Consider the following 15,495-nt stretch of genomic DNA (forward strand, 5'->3'; position numbering starts at 1 on the left):
ACGTTTTTCCGTTTGTCATTCTTCCCTTTTGCTCGTGTGCCTTTATCTTCATCCGTCTTTCGCTGGATGCATCTGCTCCATCTGCGTGCGTGTGCGCATGCCCGCACAGAGGCATAGGTGTCTTTTAGAGCGACGGCGGGAGGGGGCGCAGGAATGATCCGACGGGCCCTGTTTAGGAGCCTTCGCTTTCGGTGCTCCGGCGCCGTGGTTTTTCAGTCCACCACCACCCCTGTGACGAAATGTTGTCCCTTTTCCGCCGCGTTGGGCACGGCGCAGGCCAAACCGCTGGCAACGCGGACAGAGACGGTCGCTTGTCCCATCATGGGTGCCGCTCCGCCGCTGCGGTGCCCAATGGAGACCGAGGAATACGTGAGGACGCTGCCTGCGCAGGAAATAGTGGCACAGATGGGGAAGTTGCGGTTGTCCGCCTTCGTCACTGCGACGGCGGTGGCTGGATATGTGATGAGTGGTGGATCCAGCGCGGTGGTGGCGGCGGCAGTAACTGCCGGGACGCTTCTGCAGTCCTGTTCCGCAAACACGGCGAACCAAATAATAGAGAAGGAGCATGACAAGAAGATGAAGCGAACCTGCCGTCGTCCCATGCCTATGGGCTACATAACCTGCACAAGTGCCGCAGCCCTGTCTGCTTTGGAGCTGTTGGTTGGATCTGGCATTCTATGCCTCGTCAGTCCACCGATGGCAGCTCTTGGAGTTTTTAATTGGTGCGTTTATGTTGCCGTGTACACGCCACTTAAACGTGTTTCTGCCATAAACACATGGGTAGGCTCCATTGTTGGTGGAATCCCTCCGCTTATGGGCGGAATCGCTGCAACAGGGACCGTGACGAGCCCTGCCTGGCTTTTGGGTGCCCTGCTTGTTGCTTGGCAGATTCCACACTTTATGGGACTAAGCTTTCATTGCCGCCGTGACTACGAAGCTGCCGGCTATAAAATGTTGGCGTTCTATAGCCCTTGGCGTGCTTCCTTTTATGCCGTCTTGATGTCTCTTGCCATGGCTGGGATTACACTTGCGGGCCCCGCCTTGATAGGAATTCCCTGTGAGGGATGGTACTATCCTGCGGTAGCCGTCGCCAACGGTGTTATGATTTACAAGGCGTGGTTGTTTCACTGTATGCCAAAGGCACATTGCCGTGGTTGCTTTGTGTTTTCCTACATCTATCTCACCATAGTTCTCACCGCTTTTATGTTAAATCACTTTGAACCCGTAAAGAAGTGCACCGCCGCATATGCGTATGTCGTGGGCCAGCTTGAGGACCAACGCAAGGAGGCCGTGTCTCCAACTCTCTGAAAGTCGTCACTGGGGAAGTGTCTTCGGTAGTTTTCCTCGCGTCTTCCGTAGAGGAGTAGGATGGTGAGAGGGTAGGGCTCGTGTAATAGGATCGCACTTGCGTGCGCGCGCTCTCTTTCTCTCTCTATCTCACACACACGCACACACGCACATACACACGTTGTCGCTGTGTGCTGGCTTGTGGCTGGGGGCGGGGGGTAGGAGTCTGTCGGTTTGGGGGAGGGGGTTGGGACGGGGTGGAAGCTTCAAATGTGGCTAGTAATAATAACTCTCCGCGTCCTCCCACGCACGTGGAGTAACATGATGAGAGAGGTAGAAAGAGGGGGTGGGACCGGGTGTGGGGAAGAATACGTTGAGGAGTAGCAAGTAAGGGGAAGACACACAAATACACACAAGAAAAAGAAAGGAAAAGTGGGGAGAAAAAGGAAACAGAGAGTTTGGCGTGCCTCCTATTTCCCATATGGCGGCGCCAAGGGCGAGGGAGTCTGCGCGGGAGAGAGAGGGAACGGGGCGCCGCAATACGTTCCTGGCTTCAGCATCCTCCCTGCCGCAAGGCCGAACGTATTTTTTTCTTTTTCCTTTTTCTTTTTTCGTTTTAGCGTATGGCGAAGAAGAGTTTACGAGGCTGCATTGCATCTCTTTCTGTGCCTGTGTAGGTTATGGTCTGGTCATTTGTGGGCTGCCGCAGCGTCGCGGCGCCACCGCAAGGATGCGAAATGAAATAGTAATGCGGGCGAAGTGTTTGCCGCAGCAGCGGCTTCGCTAGCCGCGGTTCTTGCCCTCTCGCTGCTACCCGCTCTTTTTTGCCCCCCCTCCCTCTCTCTCTCTCTCACACACACACACACTTTTTCTGCTCCTCTTCCCAACCTCCAGGGTGGGGCTCTCGTAGAGTGATGGACCCGCTGCCCCCCAAGACCCGGGTGCCGGAAGACTGGATCCACCCTGCGTTGAAGAGGCAGTTGAAGGACCGCGGTCGTCTGGGCGGCACACCCGCGGAGCGCATGGAGGTGTTAGAGAGACAACACACCAACATGGAGGGGGCGGTGGCTCTCAGGCAGCGGTCGCTAGAGGAAAAGAGGAGGCAGCTGGCTGAGATGGATCGGCGCCGCCAGCGCATGGCGGAGGAGATCAATGAGGAAGAAAAGCAAGCGATGAACCTGAGCTATGTCCACGACCGCCTCGGGGAGCAGCTGATTGTGCAGAAAACCATAGGGAACCAGGAGTTTTGTGGATTCTCGGGTGCAGCGGATCTTCAGGCATCCTCCTGCGCTCTTAGTGTCAGCGGCATCGACACATGGGGACAAATGCTGTCATGCTTTACGGCGGACGAGGAAACGCGACGCCGCTTTTTCGCCAGTTACGCCCCGCTCTTTACGACGACGGGGGATACGGCGATGACGGTTAGGGAAGTAACAGAGCCCGTGTTTTTTGATGAGGCGTGTCTGATGGAGACGGAGGGGCGGCGCTGCGTCAACCCCGCGTGCCCTTACTGGCACCGCAATCAGCTGGAACACGTGAAACTTGGCTGTATGGAGCTCTTCACGCGTGCTGCGATGTGCGTCAAGGGGCACAGCACCATCTGCGACGCAGCATCCATGCTGGCAAGCTTTTATGCCTCGATCGAGGCCGCGAATGACCTGGTGGAGGCTGTACAGCTGCACCGGGATCTTCTTAACCGCATTGCAAAGCTCGGATGGGCCGCGATGCTCTTGGGAGAAGAGCAGTCCCCCACGTGGGATGCACCGCTTCTGCCGCCGCCAAACTTCTCACTGCAGCATGTGGCGTCTCTACTACGCAATTCAAAGGAGCACATGCTATGGGGACAGATTCTTCAGTCAAAGTCGAACTCTGTTCTCGCAGCAACAGCGCTATTTAAGCAGCATGCTGATGCGCTTGCGTGGCGCTGTCTCATGCGCGTTGCGGGGACGACGACAGAGCGCTTGCTTTGGCTGGCAACGCGCGGGCTTGCCCTCTTTCCCACCTCCCCATTTATCCGACTCAGTTACCTCTCCGTCCTGTTAAAGTCCGGCTGTGCTGTCTCGGATTGCGTGGAAGTTTGCCTGTCTTCGGCGCAGCTGCTTTCCGACCAGGCGGCAGTCGCGACGTATTCTCATCAAGACACGCAATGGTGCGAGGTGACGGCGCGGTACGTTGCGTATATGATTGCCATGACATGCGTCCATGTGGCACCTGCCGACCCCGAGGCGGCGACAGGTCTTCTTGAGGCAGTGGTGGAATTGCCGGGTCGCATTTGCCTCTTGCCGCTTGCACTGCAGAATTTAACCTTGTTTCTGGTTGTTCTTCGACAGACGAAGCGATTGGAGGGGGTGGGGGTCCTTCCACTGGCGTCCATCTCTGATGTTGCGTTCTCACTTGGCGAGGGTTTCCCCCATCGTCCACAGGAGGAGTGCGGACGGCTGCTGTCGCGGCAGTTGAATCTACTCACCTTGTGCGCCTCTGCGGGCATCGATACGGCGTTGACAGAATGTATGCGGTCTCGTGTGCACCTTTCACTCATGCATGCGTTTTCCGCCGACGCCCAGCTATTGGACCAGATTCTTGTCAAGTGCCCTGTGCGCTCAGTCGTTGGGCTGGCCGATCTCTGGGTTGAGTACCTCCGCTTTGTGGGGCAGCGTGATGGAGCACCGGCGCTTATCTCGTTGGTGCATTCCCTATTAACGACCTGTCCCACTCCGCTGCTGACGATGCGGCTTGTGCGATTACTGCAGTCTCACGATGAGAATGTGGAGACAATTATAGACACCTACCTTGAGAAATTTGCGACGCACCGTGGAATTTCGTTAGAAAGTGTCCCGCAAATGGCCGTAACGCATTCGCCAGGTATTCCTGTTGAGGAGTGGATCCCGTTTATTATATTGTATTCCCTCCGCCTGCGGCTGCCGGAGCGGCTGGAGCTGCTGCGCAGCGTGCCTCTTGAGTTGTACTGCAAGGTGGTGGAGTTGGTCGTCCTCCTGTGGCTGGAGACGCTCCAGGTCGCACTGCTGTTGCGCGACGATAAGGTGTTCCGCCAGTGCACGAGGCAAGGCCTGCTGCTGCTCCGGGAGCCCTTTCTTCACCACTTCAGCGCCCTCGACTGGGACTTTGACGGCATGGTCTCATATGCCCATCTGGCGATGCTTATGGTGTACAGGGCCGTCCCGGTGTTTCTTGGCGCATCGCACTCTCTCACCGCGCACTACCGCGGGATTGTGCTGGAGGTCGGCGCGGAGCTGCACGTGGTGCACCCCTTTCTGCTCTCCGCGGAGTAGAACAGAAAACGCCAACCTCCTTTTTCAGCCACGTTCGTTTCTCTATTTCTCTCTGTGTGTAAAGCTGTTTTTTTTTTGTTTACTGCTCGCTTTTGCTTACAAAAACAAACAAACAAACAAACAAACTACTGCAGCTTGCGTGGGGTGTCCGTGGACTCTGTTGTTTGTTGCCCCTCCTTTGACGTGTCCTTCCCGGCTTCGGCTTCCTGCTTTCCCCTGCATTGCCGCATAGGATACGGCGCGCACTGCAGCCTTGGGCGTGATGGACGGTGGGTGCCGTATGGCGTACCAGATGGGAGAGCCCGTCGTATGCGCCGTCTACCCGACGTGCGTGTTCCTCTGCTGGGACCCTCCGCGCCCCGCAGCCGCGGCGGCAGAGGTGGACCGCACACTCTCGTGGACGTACGAGGTGGAGTGGAGAACAAGCCACAGCCCAAGCAAGGAACACTCCGCAGGAACAACGACGTATTGCCACGCCGTGCTGGAAGTAGTTTACCCGAACGAAGCCATCAATGTCCGCATTGTCGCCCGCGCCACTGTTTCCGCCGACGTTGCCGCGTACAGTTCCACCAATTGTACAATGAACGCCGGTGTGACGACTGCAATGCCCTGGCTGCATACACAATCAATGGAATGCCGTTGCATACTTGATGGTCTTCTTTTCTCCACAAATGGGGCGCAGTGCATCGAGGCGATTCCTGATGGATCGGATCACGTCAAGGCGACCATAGCGTCCGTGTGTATGCTTGAGTCTAGTTTTGCCTGCATTATCGTGAAGGCGGTTTATGACGACCCGCCCCTGCCGATCCCCACCTCAGCGGTGTACTACTTCGTTGTGTGTTCCAAGACCCTTGTGAGGCAGCGGGAGAGGCTGCGCCACTCAGGCATTCAAGAGATGCTGGAGAAGGAAGAGGCGTCCGCGGTGTTCTGCGGCATTGGTGAGATGGGCTCCTCCGCCACATTGGCGGCGCATATATTCATATCATCTGTTCCCGAGTCACTTGCCGGGCAGCGGGCGCGTGTCTTTTGTATTGCGTACGGGTCGCCTAGACGCATGTTTTTTGAGGACTCCCTGGTTCTTGCCTCCACCCTGGCGTTCAGCGGCCACTTTTTGCACTACACCGGCCTCCTGGAGCCTCCTGACCCCGCAAACGGCTACAACAACGTACCGTCCCCGCGGCAGGAGGTCAAGGGGAAGACGGCCGCAACTGAGACGGCCCTGCACTTCAATGCACCTCTTGGCGTGCGCTGTGGGCCTCGTCTGGATCTGCAAGAGGGGCGCTACTACTTGCGCACGCGCTGCTCTGGTTTGGAGACGCTTTGCGAGGATGAGTGCCACGAGCACATTGATGTCTCGCAGCAACTCCGCATTTTGAGTCGCTTGCTTCTTGCGGGGGGCGAGGCGGCACTGCTGCCCGCGATCAAGGCGGTGGCGCACACGGTGGAGGACGGCGTCATGGTGTGTCTCCACATCACGGGCGCCAACCTGCAGTACCGGCCACAACTCTGCGCGTCTTCGCACGGTGGCTGGCCCACGCAGGTCTCTGTGACACGTGTGGGCCCGCGACAAATAGGCGCCACGTTCTCTTTGGTGGGGATGCTAAGCATGGAGTCGTCTAGGCGACTAAAGCCGCTGCGGCGACTGCGAGTCGACTTTGCGCTCCTCACAGACATTGGGTGCACCTCGTACGTGAATTACACTATCGATGTTCCGGCGGATGTCGCCGAGTTGATCTTTCTTGAAGATCGAAGCAAAATCCCTCACGCGTGGATTTTTTCGCATCCGACGAATCTCATTGATAACGCCATCGTTATTGAACCGCTTCTCACAACCCCAACGTTGAAGGAGCCACGCAAGTTTGAGTTGCCGCGGCAAACCTCCACCGAGCTACTCGAGGCCCTTGCCAGCATCGGCGAGGTGGCGAGCTACTACGCAGTGAAGAAGCAAAGTGCCGGTTTGTTAGGTTTTGTGGCCAATGTGGCGGCGAAGGTGTCGAGCTCCAGCATGGTGTCGCAGGCAATGACTCCAATGGCCATTGAGGCCCCACCCACGAGTGAGCGAGTCCTTGAGAGAAAACTGGGGGAGTACGTCCACAGCAAAAAGCGGGCGGTGTCCAGTTTGCTCTCTGGCCTGGCGACGTGGAAGCAGCGACTGCACCAGGGTCTTCCCTGGATGAGTGACACAAAGTACCGGGATAAGTTACGCTATCTCTGGAGCGTGCTTGAAAAGGCGCCCCCTGCGCCGGGTGCTTCCCTTGTTTTATTGGAGATTTCGCTCTTCACACATGTCCTGCGCTTCCTTCGGAGCACGTGTGGGATGGCCAACCTAAATCACCTCATCAGCCTTCACCACTACATGAGCTTTGAAAAGTTTTATCACTTTGTGCATCCCCTGTTTCTTGCCTCCGCCCCAACGCTGGAGAATGCCGCTCTCGTGATTGTACTGGAGTCCGCCGCGTTGTGGGCGGTCTGTCTGATATTTCACCTTCGCTGCTCATATCTGTTTAGGCATCTCGTGGCTGTAACTGGGTGCACGGGGTGTGGCTGCACAACCATGTGCAACGCCCTCACACGGCTATGCGTGGAGCAGGACTACGGCTTCCGCAGCAGCCAGCGTGTGCGAAATATATTGATTTGTCGCGCGGTGGAAGACGAGCTGGACGATTTGAAGGAAGTTCTTCAGCTTGGCGTAAGCGCCACGGTTGTCGTGGTCGGCGAGTTTGCAGACATCAAAGGCATGGCGTATAAAGCGATATGGGGCTCACTCCGTCGCTCGGTGCGTAATGCCGAAAGCCAGCGAATTTACGCCTTCCTCTCAAAGGTTGATGAACTGGTGGGCTTGTGCAGCGGCGGTGGCAGCAGCGGCAGCAGCAGCGGTGAGTTTGAAAAGGATGGCGATCTGGTGGAAGTGCTACGCGACACTGCAGTGGCGTCGGTGTCGGCAGGAGCAGCGGCGGGGGATGTGCCGAGGCACCTTGTTGCCGTCTCCTTTGCGCCATCCGTGACGTTTCTCAGTTCCTCGCGTTTCGTTCAGCTAAGTGGCATCTCTGCTGAGGAGTTTGCGGAGAGGCTTCTGACCGTCTCCTTGGGGGAACTCCGGAGGATTCTCTCGCGTATTCGAAGCCGTAGCCGCCATTGACTTTTCCCTTTTCTTCTACGCCAAGTTTTTTTATCTGTTGCGTGTGGAATGTCCGGTCCTTTTTTTTCTTTTTTCTTTTTTCTGTTGTCTATTTGTTATTACTTTTTTTGTTTTGTTTCCAACTTCTGCTCTCTTTTTTTATTTTATATTTCCCTTTTCGTATATCTTCCCCCCCTTTTTTTTCTCTCTCTCTCTGTGGGTTCCATTCATTTTTTCCTTTTGGTCTCGCGCGGCCTCTTTTCTTGGGTTCCGCCGGGTCCTGCAGGAATTGCTCGGCTGATGGGCTCGCTTCCCGCGGAGTCCCTTGAGCAGGAGGTGCTGCGCGCCCCCGCCTCCGTCAAGGCCTGGCTGCGGCTCGTCCACGCCATTCAGGGCGCCGAGTTCGAGAGTAGCGCCGCGAAGGCGAACGCCACAAACATCGCCTACGAGCGTGCCCTCAGAGCGAACGGCTTCTCGTACAAGCTCTGGATGAGGTACATTGCGTACCGCCAGGAGCAGACGAAGGGGCTCTCCTCGTCTCATGAGTGGTTTAGGGCGCTGCGAGACATCTACGACCGAGCCGTTGATAAGCTGCCCATGATGCCGCTCCTCTGGGTGTCTTTTCTGGAGTTCCTGATGGACGCGGCCGTGCCCCCGCGTCTGACACTCGTCCGGCACACCATCCTTCGGGCGCTGCGGGCTCTTCCGGTGACCCAGCACCACCGCGTCTGGCGCCTCGCAAAGCGCTGGGCGCAGCAGCCCCACGTACCCGCCGAGACGGCAAAGTACTTGTGGCGGCTGTACCTCCTGTTTGACCCACGTGCCGCAAACCAACGCGATTACTTCCTTATGTTGTGGGAAAAAGGAAGCCCAGGTGAGTTTCTCACAGAGTGTGCTGCGTTCCTCCTCGATGGTGCCCCGCACGAGGATCTCTTGCGAGACACAACCTTCTGGGAGACGGCACGCCTCGCCCTCGAGACGAAGGACTTGCGCTTTGGCGGAGACCTTGCACAAATAGAAAAATTGGTGGTGGTGGCGGCAGAGTACTGCGCCTCTGCTGCGGAGTTTAAAATCTCACACGCCGTGTTCCTGGCTGGCCAAGGGGAGTTCGCAAAGGCCCGGGTGGCACTTTGGGCACTGCTCGAAAACGCGGACGACCCCACGATCTTCTCAAGGGCCTTCAGCATGGCGGTGGCGTTTGAGGATCAGATCGTTGACTCCCTAGCAATGGATCCGTCCATTCAAGCCTGCACTACTGCGGAGCGCCAACTAATCGTGGAAAAACTCTGCGGTGACACGCGTGATCCTTTGAGTCACCTGCTCCGCCTCACTCAGCAGCACGCACTTCTACTAAATCAAGTTCGGCTTAGAGAAAATCGTCGGGACACTGCCATGTGGCTAAAGCGCGTTGAATTGCTGCAAGAAATGATGTGCGACAATCGAGCCTCTCACGACGACGTGGTTGCGCTCTATCGACAGGCCATTGCGCAGTGCAGCTCCGGGCTTCAGCTGGTGGAGTTGGAGGTAGCGCAGCTGTTTGAATCCTACGCGTGTTATCTCTGGGATAGCGATTCCAGGAGGGACGCGATTGCCCTCCTCAAGGATGCCGCTTGGCATATTTCCTTTTCTTCGACCACGGGTAATCTGCTCTTGCTGGGGCTGCTTGTTGAGTTTATGCTGATGTCCTCCACTCGAGAGGATTGCTTGCGTGAACTTCTCTCAAAACTTCAGGAAGTTAACGCATCCAACCCCGTCCGATCCAGGGGACTGGTTAAAGGTGGGGTGGTGACCGGGTTACAAGAGGATTCTCGGGCGTGGATGCTAGCTGTGGATGTCGCTTTTGATGATGCGTCAGCGGAAACACTGGCAAACGTGATCGACGCGTATAACAACTCCGCTGCCTACTCGGCGGAGGGTGCCTGCTATGTGGCTGGTCGACTCTGGCACAGCGGCCACGCGCATGATGCGTTTCGTGAGTTTGAGCGGGCTCTGGTCGCGTTCAAGGGCGCGCCGGTGGCAATGTTGTACGTTCTGCAGCAGTACTTGAGCTCTTTGTGTCTGTCCCGTGGGGAGCAGCTACCGCTTCACCGCCTCCGTGAGCTTACGCGACTGGGCCTGGAAGCCGTTCCGCGCACGCTGCATTTCTGTCCGGCCTTCTCGGTGGAGTACCTACTTAATTGCGCCGCCCTGGAGTCTCGCTTGGGGCTCTTCGACACTGCAGTCAAGGTCGCCCAAGACTGCCTCGAGGCGGTGCAGCGATGTGGCGGTGTTGCGGAAGGTTTTTTGCTGTGCCTTGCGGACACCGTCCTGGATGTCACCCTCACACTTCAGGGAAGCCAAATGTTTCGCCAGTATTGCGCCAAGCTGCTTCAACGGCCACATCTGCATGCTCCTTTTGTGCAGCGGGTGGCACTCTGGTGGGCCGCAGTGGAGAAACGCACGGACAACGTGGCGACGGCGCACACTGTCATGGATGCCTGCTGTAAGTTGCAGGATCCCAACAGCAGTCACGGCTGCATCTTCTGGAGCCTGTGGGAATCTATTTGCACCACGGTGGGTCAGTTTGAGGAGGTGCATAAGCGAAGACAGCAGGTTGCCCTGCAGTACGCAGACGCCGCGACTCCAGCGGCTGAGGCTTTGGCGACACCCAAGGCCACAAAAACATCGGCGTGAGTGCGGATGGCTGGGAAAGTGACGCGCGTGCAATACGTTTGCGGTCTGTGTATCTCCTCATCGTGTAATAAAAAACGAAACACAAGGGAGCGAGGGAGGGGAGGGCGGCCGAGAAGAATTAACAAGAGTACGGGTGAGAACAGAATGGGCAAACATACAAAATTGGAAGGAGGCAGCCCGACTGGAGAGGAGCACCGTCGTGAAGGTCTACTTTTTGTTTTGTTTTCCGTTTGACTGCATATTTTGTGTGTGTGTGTTTGGTTGGTTGTGCGATTTGCTTGACATTACGAAGCGCACGTTGCGTAGGGAGTCGTCATTGCTGCTGGCCGCCGTTACCATTCTTCTTCTTTTCTCTCCCGTTGAAATTTTGCCCTGCACGCCCGCATGCGTGGCGCAAAAAGGAAATGGCGAAATGAGTCGACGATGGGTGCTGCTCATCTTTGCCCTTGTTGTATCTCTTCTTTCCTGGGAACTACTCTTCTATGGCGAGGAGGATCTTTGGCGTGCACCACAGCGTCCTCCTGCGACGGTGGTGGAGTGCGACTTGAGTCGGCATGCCCGCGCCGTCAGTTTTCTCGGCGTCGTGGCCCGCCTCTGCGGGCAACTCTGCACGGCGTCTGTGCGGCCGTCCTTCTGCGATCGTGGGCGTTTCCTGCAAGCGCATGGCAGAGTCCGCTTTGATTTCTCCCAGACACCGTCGGCGGATGTGGAAGGCGAAATCGAAACTGTGGATGTCGTGTACGTCGCCACCGGGGAGAGGTTTTATGGTGCCGGGGGGCAGTCGTACGTTTTGGACTCTATCCGGCAATGGCGGTGCTTTCATTCGCCTAGGGAGTCGCGGGTGTTTCTGGTGCTGGACGACGCCCACGTGCAGGATCCACGCATCGTCGCCCTCCGTGAGCCGCTGGGTATTACGTTGATTCCGGCGAGCCAAGCTGTGACGTCGCGGCTGGAGCGTTATCGCAGTCTGTTTTACATCCAGGGCTTTATGCACCCGGGTGGGAACCGTTCCACGGGGAACAAGCAGTTCAACCGGCTTGTGACGGAACGTTTCTTTGTTTTGGCAGCCGTCATGCGACGGCTGCGGCTACGCCACGTGCTTCACGTGGAGAACGATAACATGATTTACGCAAACATGAGGGGAGTTCTCCGCGCGATTGCTCGGTGCGGGTATCGAATGGCCAGCACGGCGCCCTCCGCCGAGGGCTTTGTTCCTGGCGTCGTGTACGTTAAGGATGCGGAGTCTGTCGAACACTTTGCTGACTACGTGAATGACTTCTTGAGTTGCGGGAGGAGGTTTGGGGTCGCGGTGAGCCGCGCGGTGACGCGGAAACGGGACCCGTACGCAAATGACATGACGTACATGATGAACTACTACCAGCTTTTCGGCTCCGCCTACATGGGCGAGCTTCCGGCGTGGTTGCACGCGGCGGGCGAGAATTGCATTGTCGAAAGCTCAAGGGAGATGGGCCTGCCGCCGTACCTCTTCGACGCGGCCTCCTTTGGGCAGTGGTACAGCTTCGCCGCCCTCGACGGCGCCCTGCTGCCCCCCGCGAGGATCCGGCGAGCCGCAAGGCGGCGCTACCTCAACGTCACCCCCCCGCCGCCGCTCACTTGGGCGGCGAAGGGCGCGAACCGCGTGCCATTCTGGAATGCGTTCCGCCTCGTCTCGCTGCACATTCACGCAAAAAACTTGAGGAACTTCTCTTCGCGATGATGTTCTCATCTTTGTTCTTCTGGCGCCATAGACGTAGTTTTGTGGCCCGCGCTACTCCGGCTGCGGAGTGGCGCGGCGCAGAAAGAACCCTGCGGGCCAAACTGGGCGCGGCCGCGGGGAGGACACTGTGAAGCGCAAACCACCCGCCCCGCAGCCGCGCAGGAGGGGCGTTGCAGCGTCTCCGTCTTCCTCCGCCGTCGTCGAGGTTGCAACGCAGCACGGGATGCTGCGCCGAATGCCACTGCACTCACCGCTGCTGTCTGCTTCACCCACTTCTCTCTCTCTCTCTCTCTTTCTTTCTCCCTTTGTTTTTCTCTCGCTCTCTGGCTTGGTGAGGGGTGTGGCTGTGTTCGCGTGCCTGGCTTCTTTACATTCCTTCATGCGTCTGCACTCCGGCGTTGGCACCTAGAAGCGGAAAATGATTAGCGTCAAGGTGTTCGCGTTGCCTGCTGGCCCGCGCACGCTGAGGCGAGTGCAAATTGACAAGATGGGCACGATCGCCGCCCAACTCCCCGCACTCTCCGCGGCGATTGGCGAGACGATAGAAATAGCTTCCGCCACGTTCTACGCGGGCAGAGGAAAGTCCATTGACAAGGAGCCACTTGCCACAGATCTTCCCCTTGACGCCATTGGCATCACTGACGGTAGTCTCCTTGCAATTCTTCCAAAAAGGCCGAAGGTGGCGCCTCAGCATGAAGAACAAAAAGAGGTGAAGGGCTCAAGTGTAGACAAGTGCAGCTTCTCACACGTGGTAGCGAACACTCGCATGAGTGAGACATCTTCGTCTGGGCGGGAGTCGGCGGATCCACGCAAGTTGGCGGTGCCGACGGGGGAAGCAAAAGGGTCCAGCGCCCCACCCGCCGCCGCCACGCGGCCTCCACCAGCCCGGACCGCCGACGCGAACGGGCTCAATAGTGAGTTGCTGCTGTCGCTTGTACGCGAGGTGGCGAACGCGAAGCAGGAGATGGCCTCTTTCTGGGATAAATGCAGAGTTGAGCTGAAGCGTGACGGACCTGCTTTGGAAAAAGAGTCCCTGTTGGAGGTACTGGGAGCCGTCACGAGACTGACAGAGCAACAGCAGATTGTGGAAAACGCGATAGGCTCGCTGCAGGAGCAGGCAAGAGATCGAGTCCAGGTGGCCGCGGTGCTGGCCTCAATTCATGAGGTCAATGCAAATATCCTGAGCGAGTTGGCCACGGCCCGTCAGCAGAAGAGTGCAGCTGTGCACGAGAGTGTTGCAGCAATCATGCAGCTTCAGGGGAAACTTGAGGGGGGCTTGCGTTCCCTGGCACTTGCAACTCTCCCGAAGTGGTCTCTTCAGAGCCCCGTAGCCGCCGCGAGCTGCGTGAGTGAACTTTCCCATCTTCCGGCTTCCTCCTCGACGATATTAGAGGATGAATATGCCTTGCATGAGAGTTTGCTTCAGCAGTTTTTTGCGGCAGTGGGATACGTCGGCGTTACAGCGACTGAATTGTTGACTCACTTTGATAGCCTTGGAGACCTTTACGCCGCTGTGTCGATAAGGTACAACTTGCAGCATAGCCCCATGCAGGAGGCGGTGCAAAGACGGTTGCGGTTGCATTTACCGCCTTTGGCCCCTGCAGCACCTATTATTTGTTACCTGCATGATGGTCGGGAGGCGGAGTATGTGGAAGCCGTCGTACTTCGCTCGATTGGCCTGCACTTGCACCCGCCGCAGCTGTGGATTGAGGTGGCACACCCTCCTGGTGGCGTGGCCGCCTGCAGCAACTACTACTTTTCTTCGCTGGTGGGTCTCAGTCAGCGAGAGAAGCCAAGGTGCCTGCAGAAGACGCACAGCGACGTGTGCCGGTTTCCCGAACTGAGCAGTGTTTGCCCCCGACTCGGCCTGTGTAATCCGCAATGGACGGAACACGACATCCACGCAAATGCAAGGCTGCGCCGAAGCCAAGCTGCAGCAATCCTCCTCTCCCAACGGCCGGACCTTCTAGGAAACATGGACGCCGTCCTGGAGTTGTATGCTGGGAGAGAAGAGACACTTTGGAAGTTGCTCACTGTGGGAGCCTTTAAGTAGGCTCACTAGTGTCGTCTTTCTCTTTTTTTTCTGTTTTAGTTTCCTCCCCGCCCGCGTGTGTGGCCATGCGACTAACGAAACCGGTTTTTGATGCTGCTGCTGTTTTCGCAGCTGGTGCTCTACGGTTGCGAGGGCTGTGATGCTTACGTGCCACGCGTTTTTGTTTTTGTTAGCTTTACGCTTGTTTTTTTTGTTCTTTTATTCCATTCTTCCCGTAAAGTCCACATGCATTGGGCCTTGACGAGGCACCGCGTTACGTCCCCCGAGCTTCGGCAGACGCTTCACAGGCATCAGAAGGGCATTTCTGCTCAAAGCGCGCTGTGGCTCTCTCCGGCGCAGGCACGGGGCTATTACCGGCTGCACTGCCGTGGGGGCATCTCCGTCAGGGCCAACCTCCTTGGGGAGCGCAGCATCTTTTGCCTCATGGAGTACGCTCCGCGCGAGCGGAAAACGCTTCTGCAGATGCAGCCGCTTCCAGTGAAGGATGCGGAAAGGTGGATGCTGCTGACGACCGGCGCCGCCGGATCCCCGACCTGGACCCCGGCCACCTTGGACCAGTACGCCCACGCCTCTCTCTTTGCTTCTGGCGAAGACGCCTCTGAAACGGCGTTGCTTGTGGACGCGAGTGTTGCGGTCCCATCCGTACCATCGCAGACTGCCTTTCTTTTAAACGCCCAGGAGACATCCAATCCCTTTCTCATTGATGACACGCTCCATCACAGCCACTTCCTGACAGGAGCGCCATTTTCCCACGTCGTGGGAGGCTTGCTTTCTACGGTGTGGTCACAATTCGGATACACGTCCTTAAAGTGGCTCCCCGCAAGTGACGTGAACGGCTTCGAGGGCATCGCAGTGCTACAGGGGCAGGAGCCGCACCGAGTATTTGATCTTGAGCCAGTGGACTTGGTTCATTTGCGCCAGACATGTAATGAACATCAGAAGACAGTTCTGCATTCCACCCAACGTTGGGCACTTTTGCGTTCGTTAAAAGAGCCTCTCATACTCTCTGAAGGACGTTGGCTTACGTGGCGCAAGATGAATTTGGACGAGGCGCTAAAGACAAAACGCAATAGAGCAATGACAGACATGCTGAAGGCGCCGGATCGGGTTGCGTCGTCGAACACACGCTCCACAGAGCTGCCGTATCAGCTTTGGCTCCCCTGTGATGGCAGTTTTACGTACACGGGCCTGCCCCGACGCCGACATATTCTTCACGAAAAGTTTTTCTACAACTCATCACAACTTGTGGCCTAATCCTACTTTGTTCTGGCGAGCGAGTACTAATTCCCCTTCGTGAGGTTTATTTTTTTTGTTCCTTTACTAGTTTTGGCCAGGGCCCCCTGGCCCCATCTTAATC

The 15,495-nt window shown here is 57.1% G+C and overlaps 7 protein-coding genes across 7 annotated transcripts, besides 7 other annotated features; all 7 read left to right on the forward strand.

Moving 5' to 3' along the window:
- Positions 1–153: 153 nt before the first annotated feature.
- Positions 154–1,308, forward strand: Tco025E_05606 (putative protoheme IX farnesyltransferase; the record flags this gene model as incomplete). The annotated part of the gene is made up of 1 exon (XM_029372499.1): positions 154–1,308. The coding sequence occupies one exon, from the start codon at positions 154–156 to the stop codon at positions 1,306–1,308; it is 1,155 nt and encodes a 384-aa protein (XP_029227369.1).
- A 130-nt stretch (positions 1,309–1,438) lies between these two features.
- Positions 1,439–1,467: a microsatellite.
- A 405-nt stretch (positions 1,468–1,872) lies between these two features.
- Positions 1,873–1,905: a microsatellite.
- Positions 1,906–2,120: 215 nt separating this feature from the next.
- Positions 2,121–2,168: a microsatellite.
- A 33-nt stretch (positions 2,169–2,201) lies between these two features.
- Positions 2,202–4,577, forward strand: Tco025E_05607 (uncharacterized protein; the record flags this gene model as incomplete). The annotated part of the gene is made up of 1 exon (XM_029372500.1): positions 2,202–4,577. One exon carries the CDS (start codon positions 2,202–2,204, stop codon positions 4,575–4,577), a length of 2,376 nt encoding a protein of 791 aa, XP_029227370.1.
- A 102-nt stretch (positions 4,578–4,679) lies between these two features.
- Positions 4,680–4,703: a microsatellite.
- Positions 4,704–4,857: 154 nt separating this feature from the next.
- Positions 4,858–7,716, forward strand: Tco025E_05608 (Trypanosoma vivax; the record flags this gene model as incomplete). The annotated part of the gene is made up of 1 exon (XM_029372501.1): positions 4,858–7,716. The coding sequence occupies one exon, from the start codon at positions 4,858–4,860 to the stop codon at positions 7,714–7,716; it is 2,859 nt and encodes a 952-aa protein (XP_029227371.1).
- Positions 7,717–7,777: 61 nt separating this feature from the next.
- Positions 7,778–7,874: a microsatellite.
- Positions 7,875–7,995: 121 nt separating this feature from the next.
- Positions 7,996–10,368, forward strand: Tco025E_05609 (pre-mRNA-splicing factor SYF1; the record flags this gene model as incomplete). Its single annotated transcript, XM_029372502.1, has 1 exon — positions 7,996–10,368. The coding sequence occupies one exon, from the start codon at positions 7,996–7,998 to the stop codon at positions 10,366–10,368; it is 2,373 nt and encodes a 790-aa protein (XP_029227372.1).
- A 213-nt stretch (positions 10,369–10,581) lies between these two features.
- Positions 10,582–10,649: a microsatellite.
- A 131-nt stretch (positions 10,650–10,780) lies between these two features.
- Positions 10,781–12,085, forward strand: Tco025E_05610 (uncharacterized protein; the record flags this gene model as incomplete). Its single annotated transcript, XM_029372503.1, has 1 exon — positions 10,781–12,085. The coding sequence occupies one exon, from the start codon at positions 10,781–10,783 to the stop codon at positions 12,083–12,085; it is 1,305 nt and encodes a 434-aa protein (XP_029227373.1).
- Positions 12,086–12,359: 274 nt separating this feature from the next.
- Positions 12,360–12,410: a microsatellite.
- Positions 12,411–12,503: 93 nt separating this feature from the next.
- Positions 12,504–14,138, forward strand: Tco025E_05611 (uncharacterized protein; the record flags this gene model as incomplete). The annotated part of the gene is made up of 1 exon (XM_029372504.1): positions 12,504–14,138. The coding sequence occupies one exon, from the start codon at positions 12,504–12,506 to the stop codon at positions 14,136–14,138; it is 1,635 nt and encodes a 544-aa protein (XP_029227374.1).
- A 90-nt stretch (positions 14,139–14,228) lies between these two features.
- On the forward strand, positions 14,229–15,392 carry Tco025E_05612 (uncharacterized protein; the record flags this gene model as incomplete). Its single annotated transcript, XM_029372505.1, has 1 exon — positions 14,229–15,392. The coding sequence occupies one exon, from the start codon at positions 14,229–14,231 to the stop codon at positions 15,390–15,392; it is 1,164 nt and encodes a 387-aa protein (XP_029227375.1).
- Positions 15,393–15,495: the final 103 nt, after the last annotated feature.

Source organism: Trypanosoma conorhini (assembly GCF_003719485.1).
Source record: "Trypanosoma conorhini strain 025E chromosome Unknown Tco_14.4_contig_00336, whole genome shotgun sequence".
Taxonomy (NCBI): domain Eukaryota; phylum Euglenozoa; class Kinetoplastea; order Trypanosomatida; family Trypanosomatidae; genus Trypanosoma; species Trypanosoma conorhini.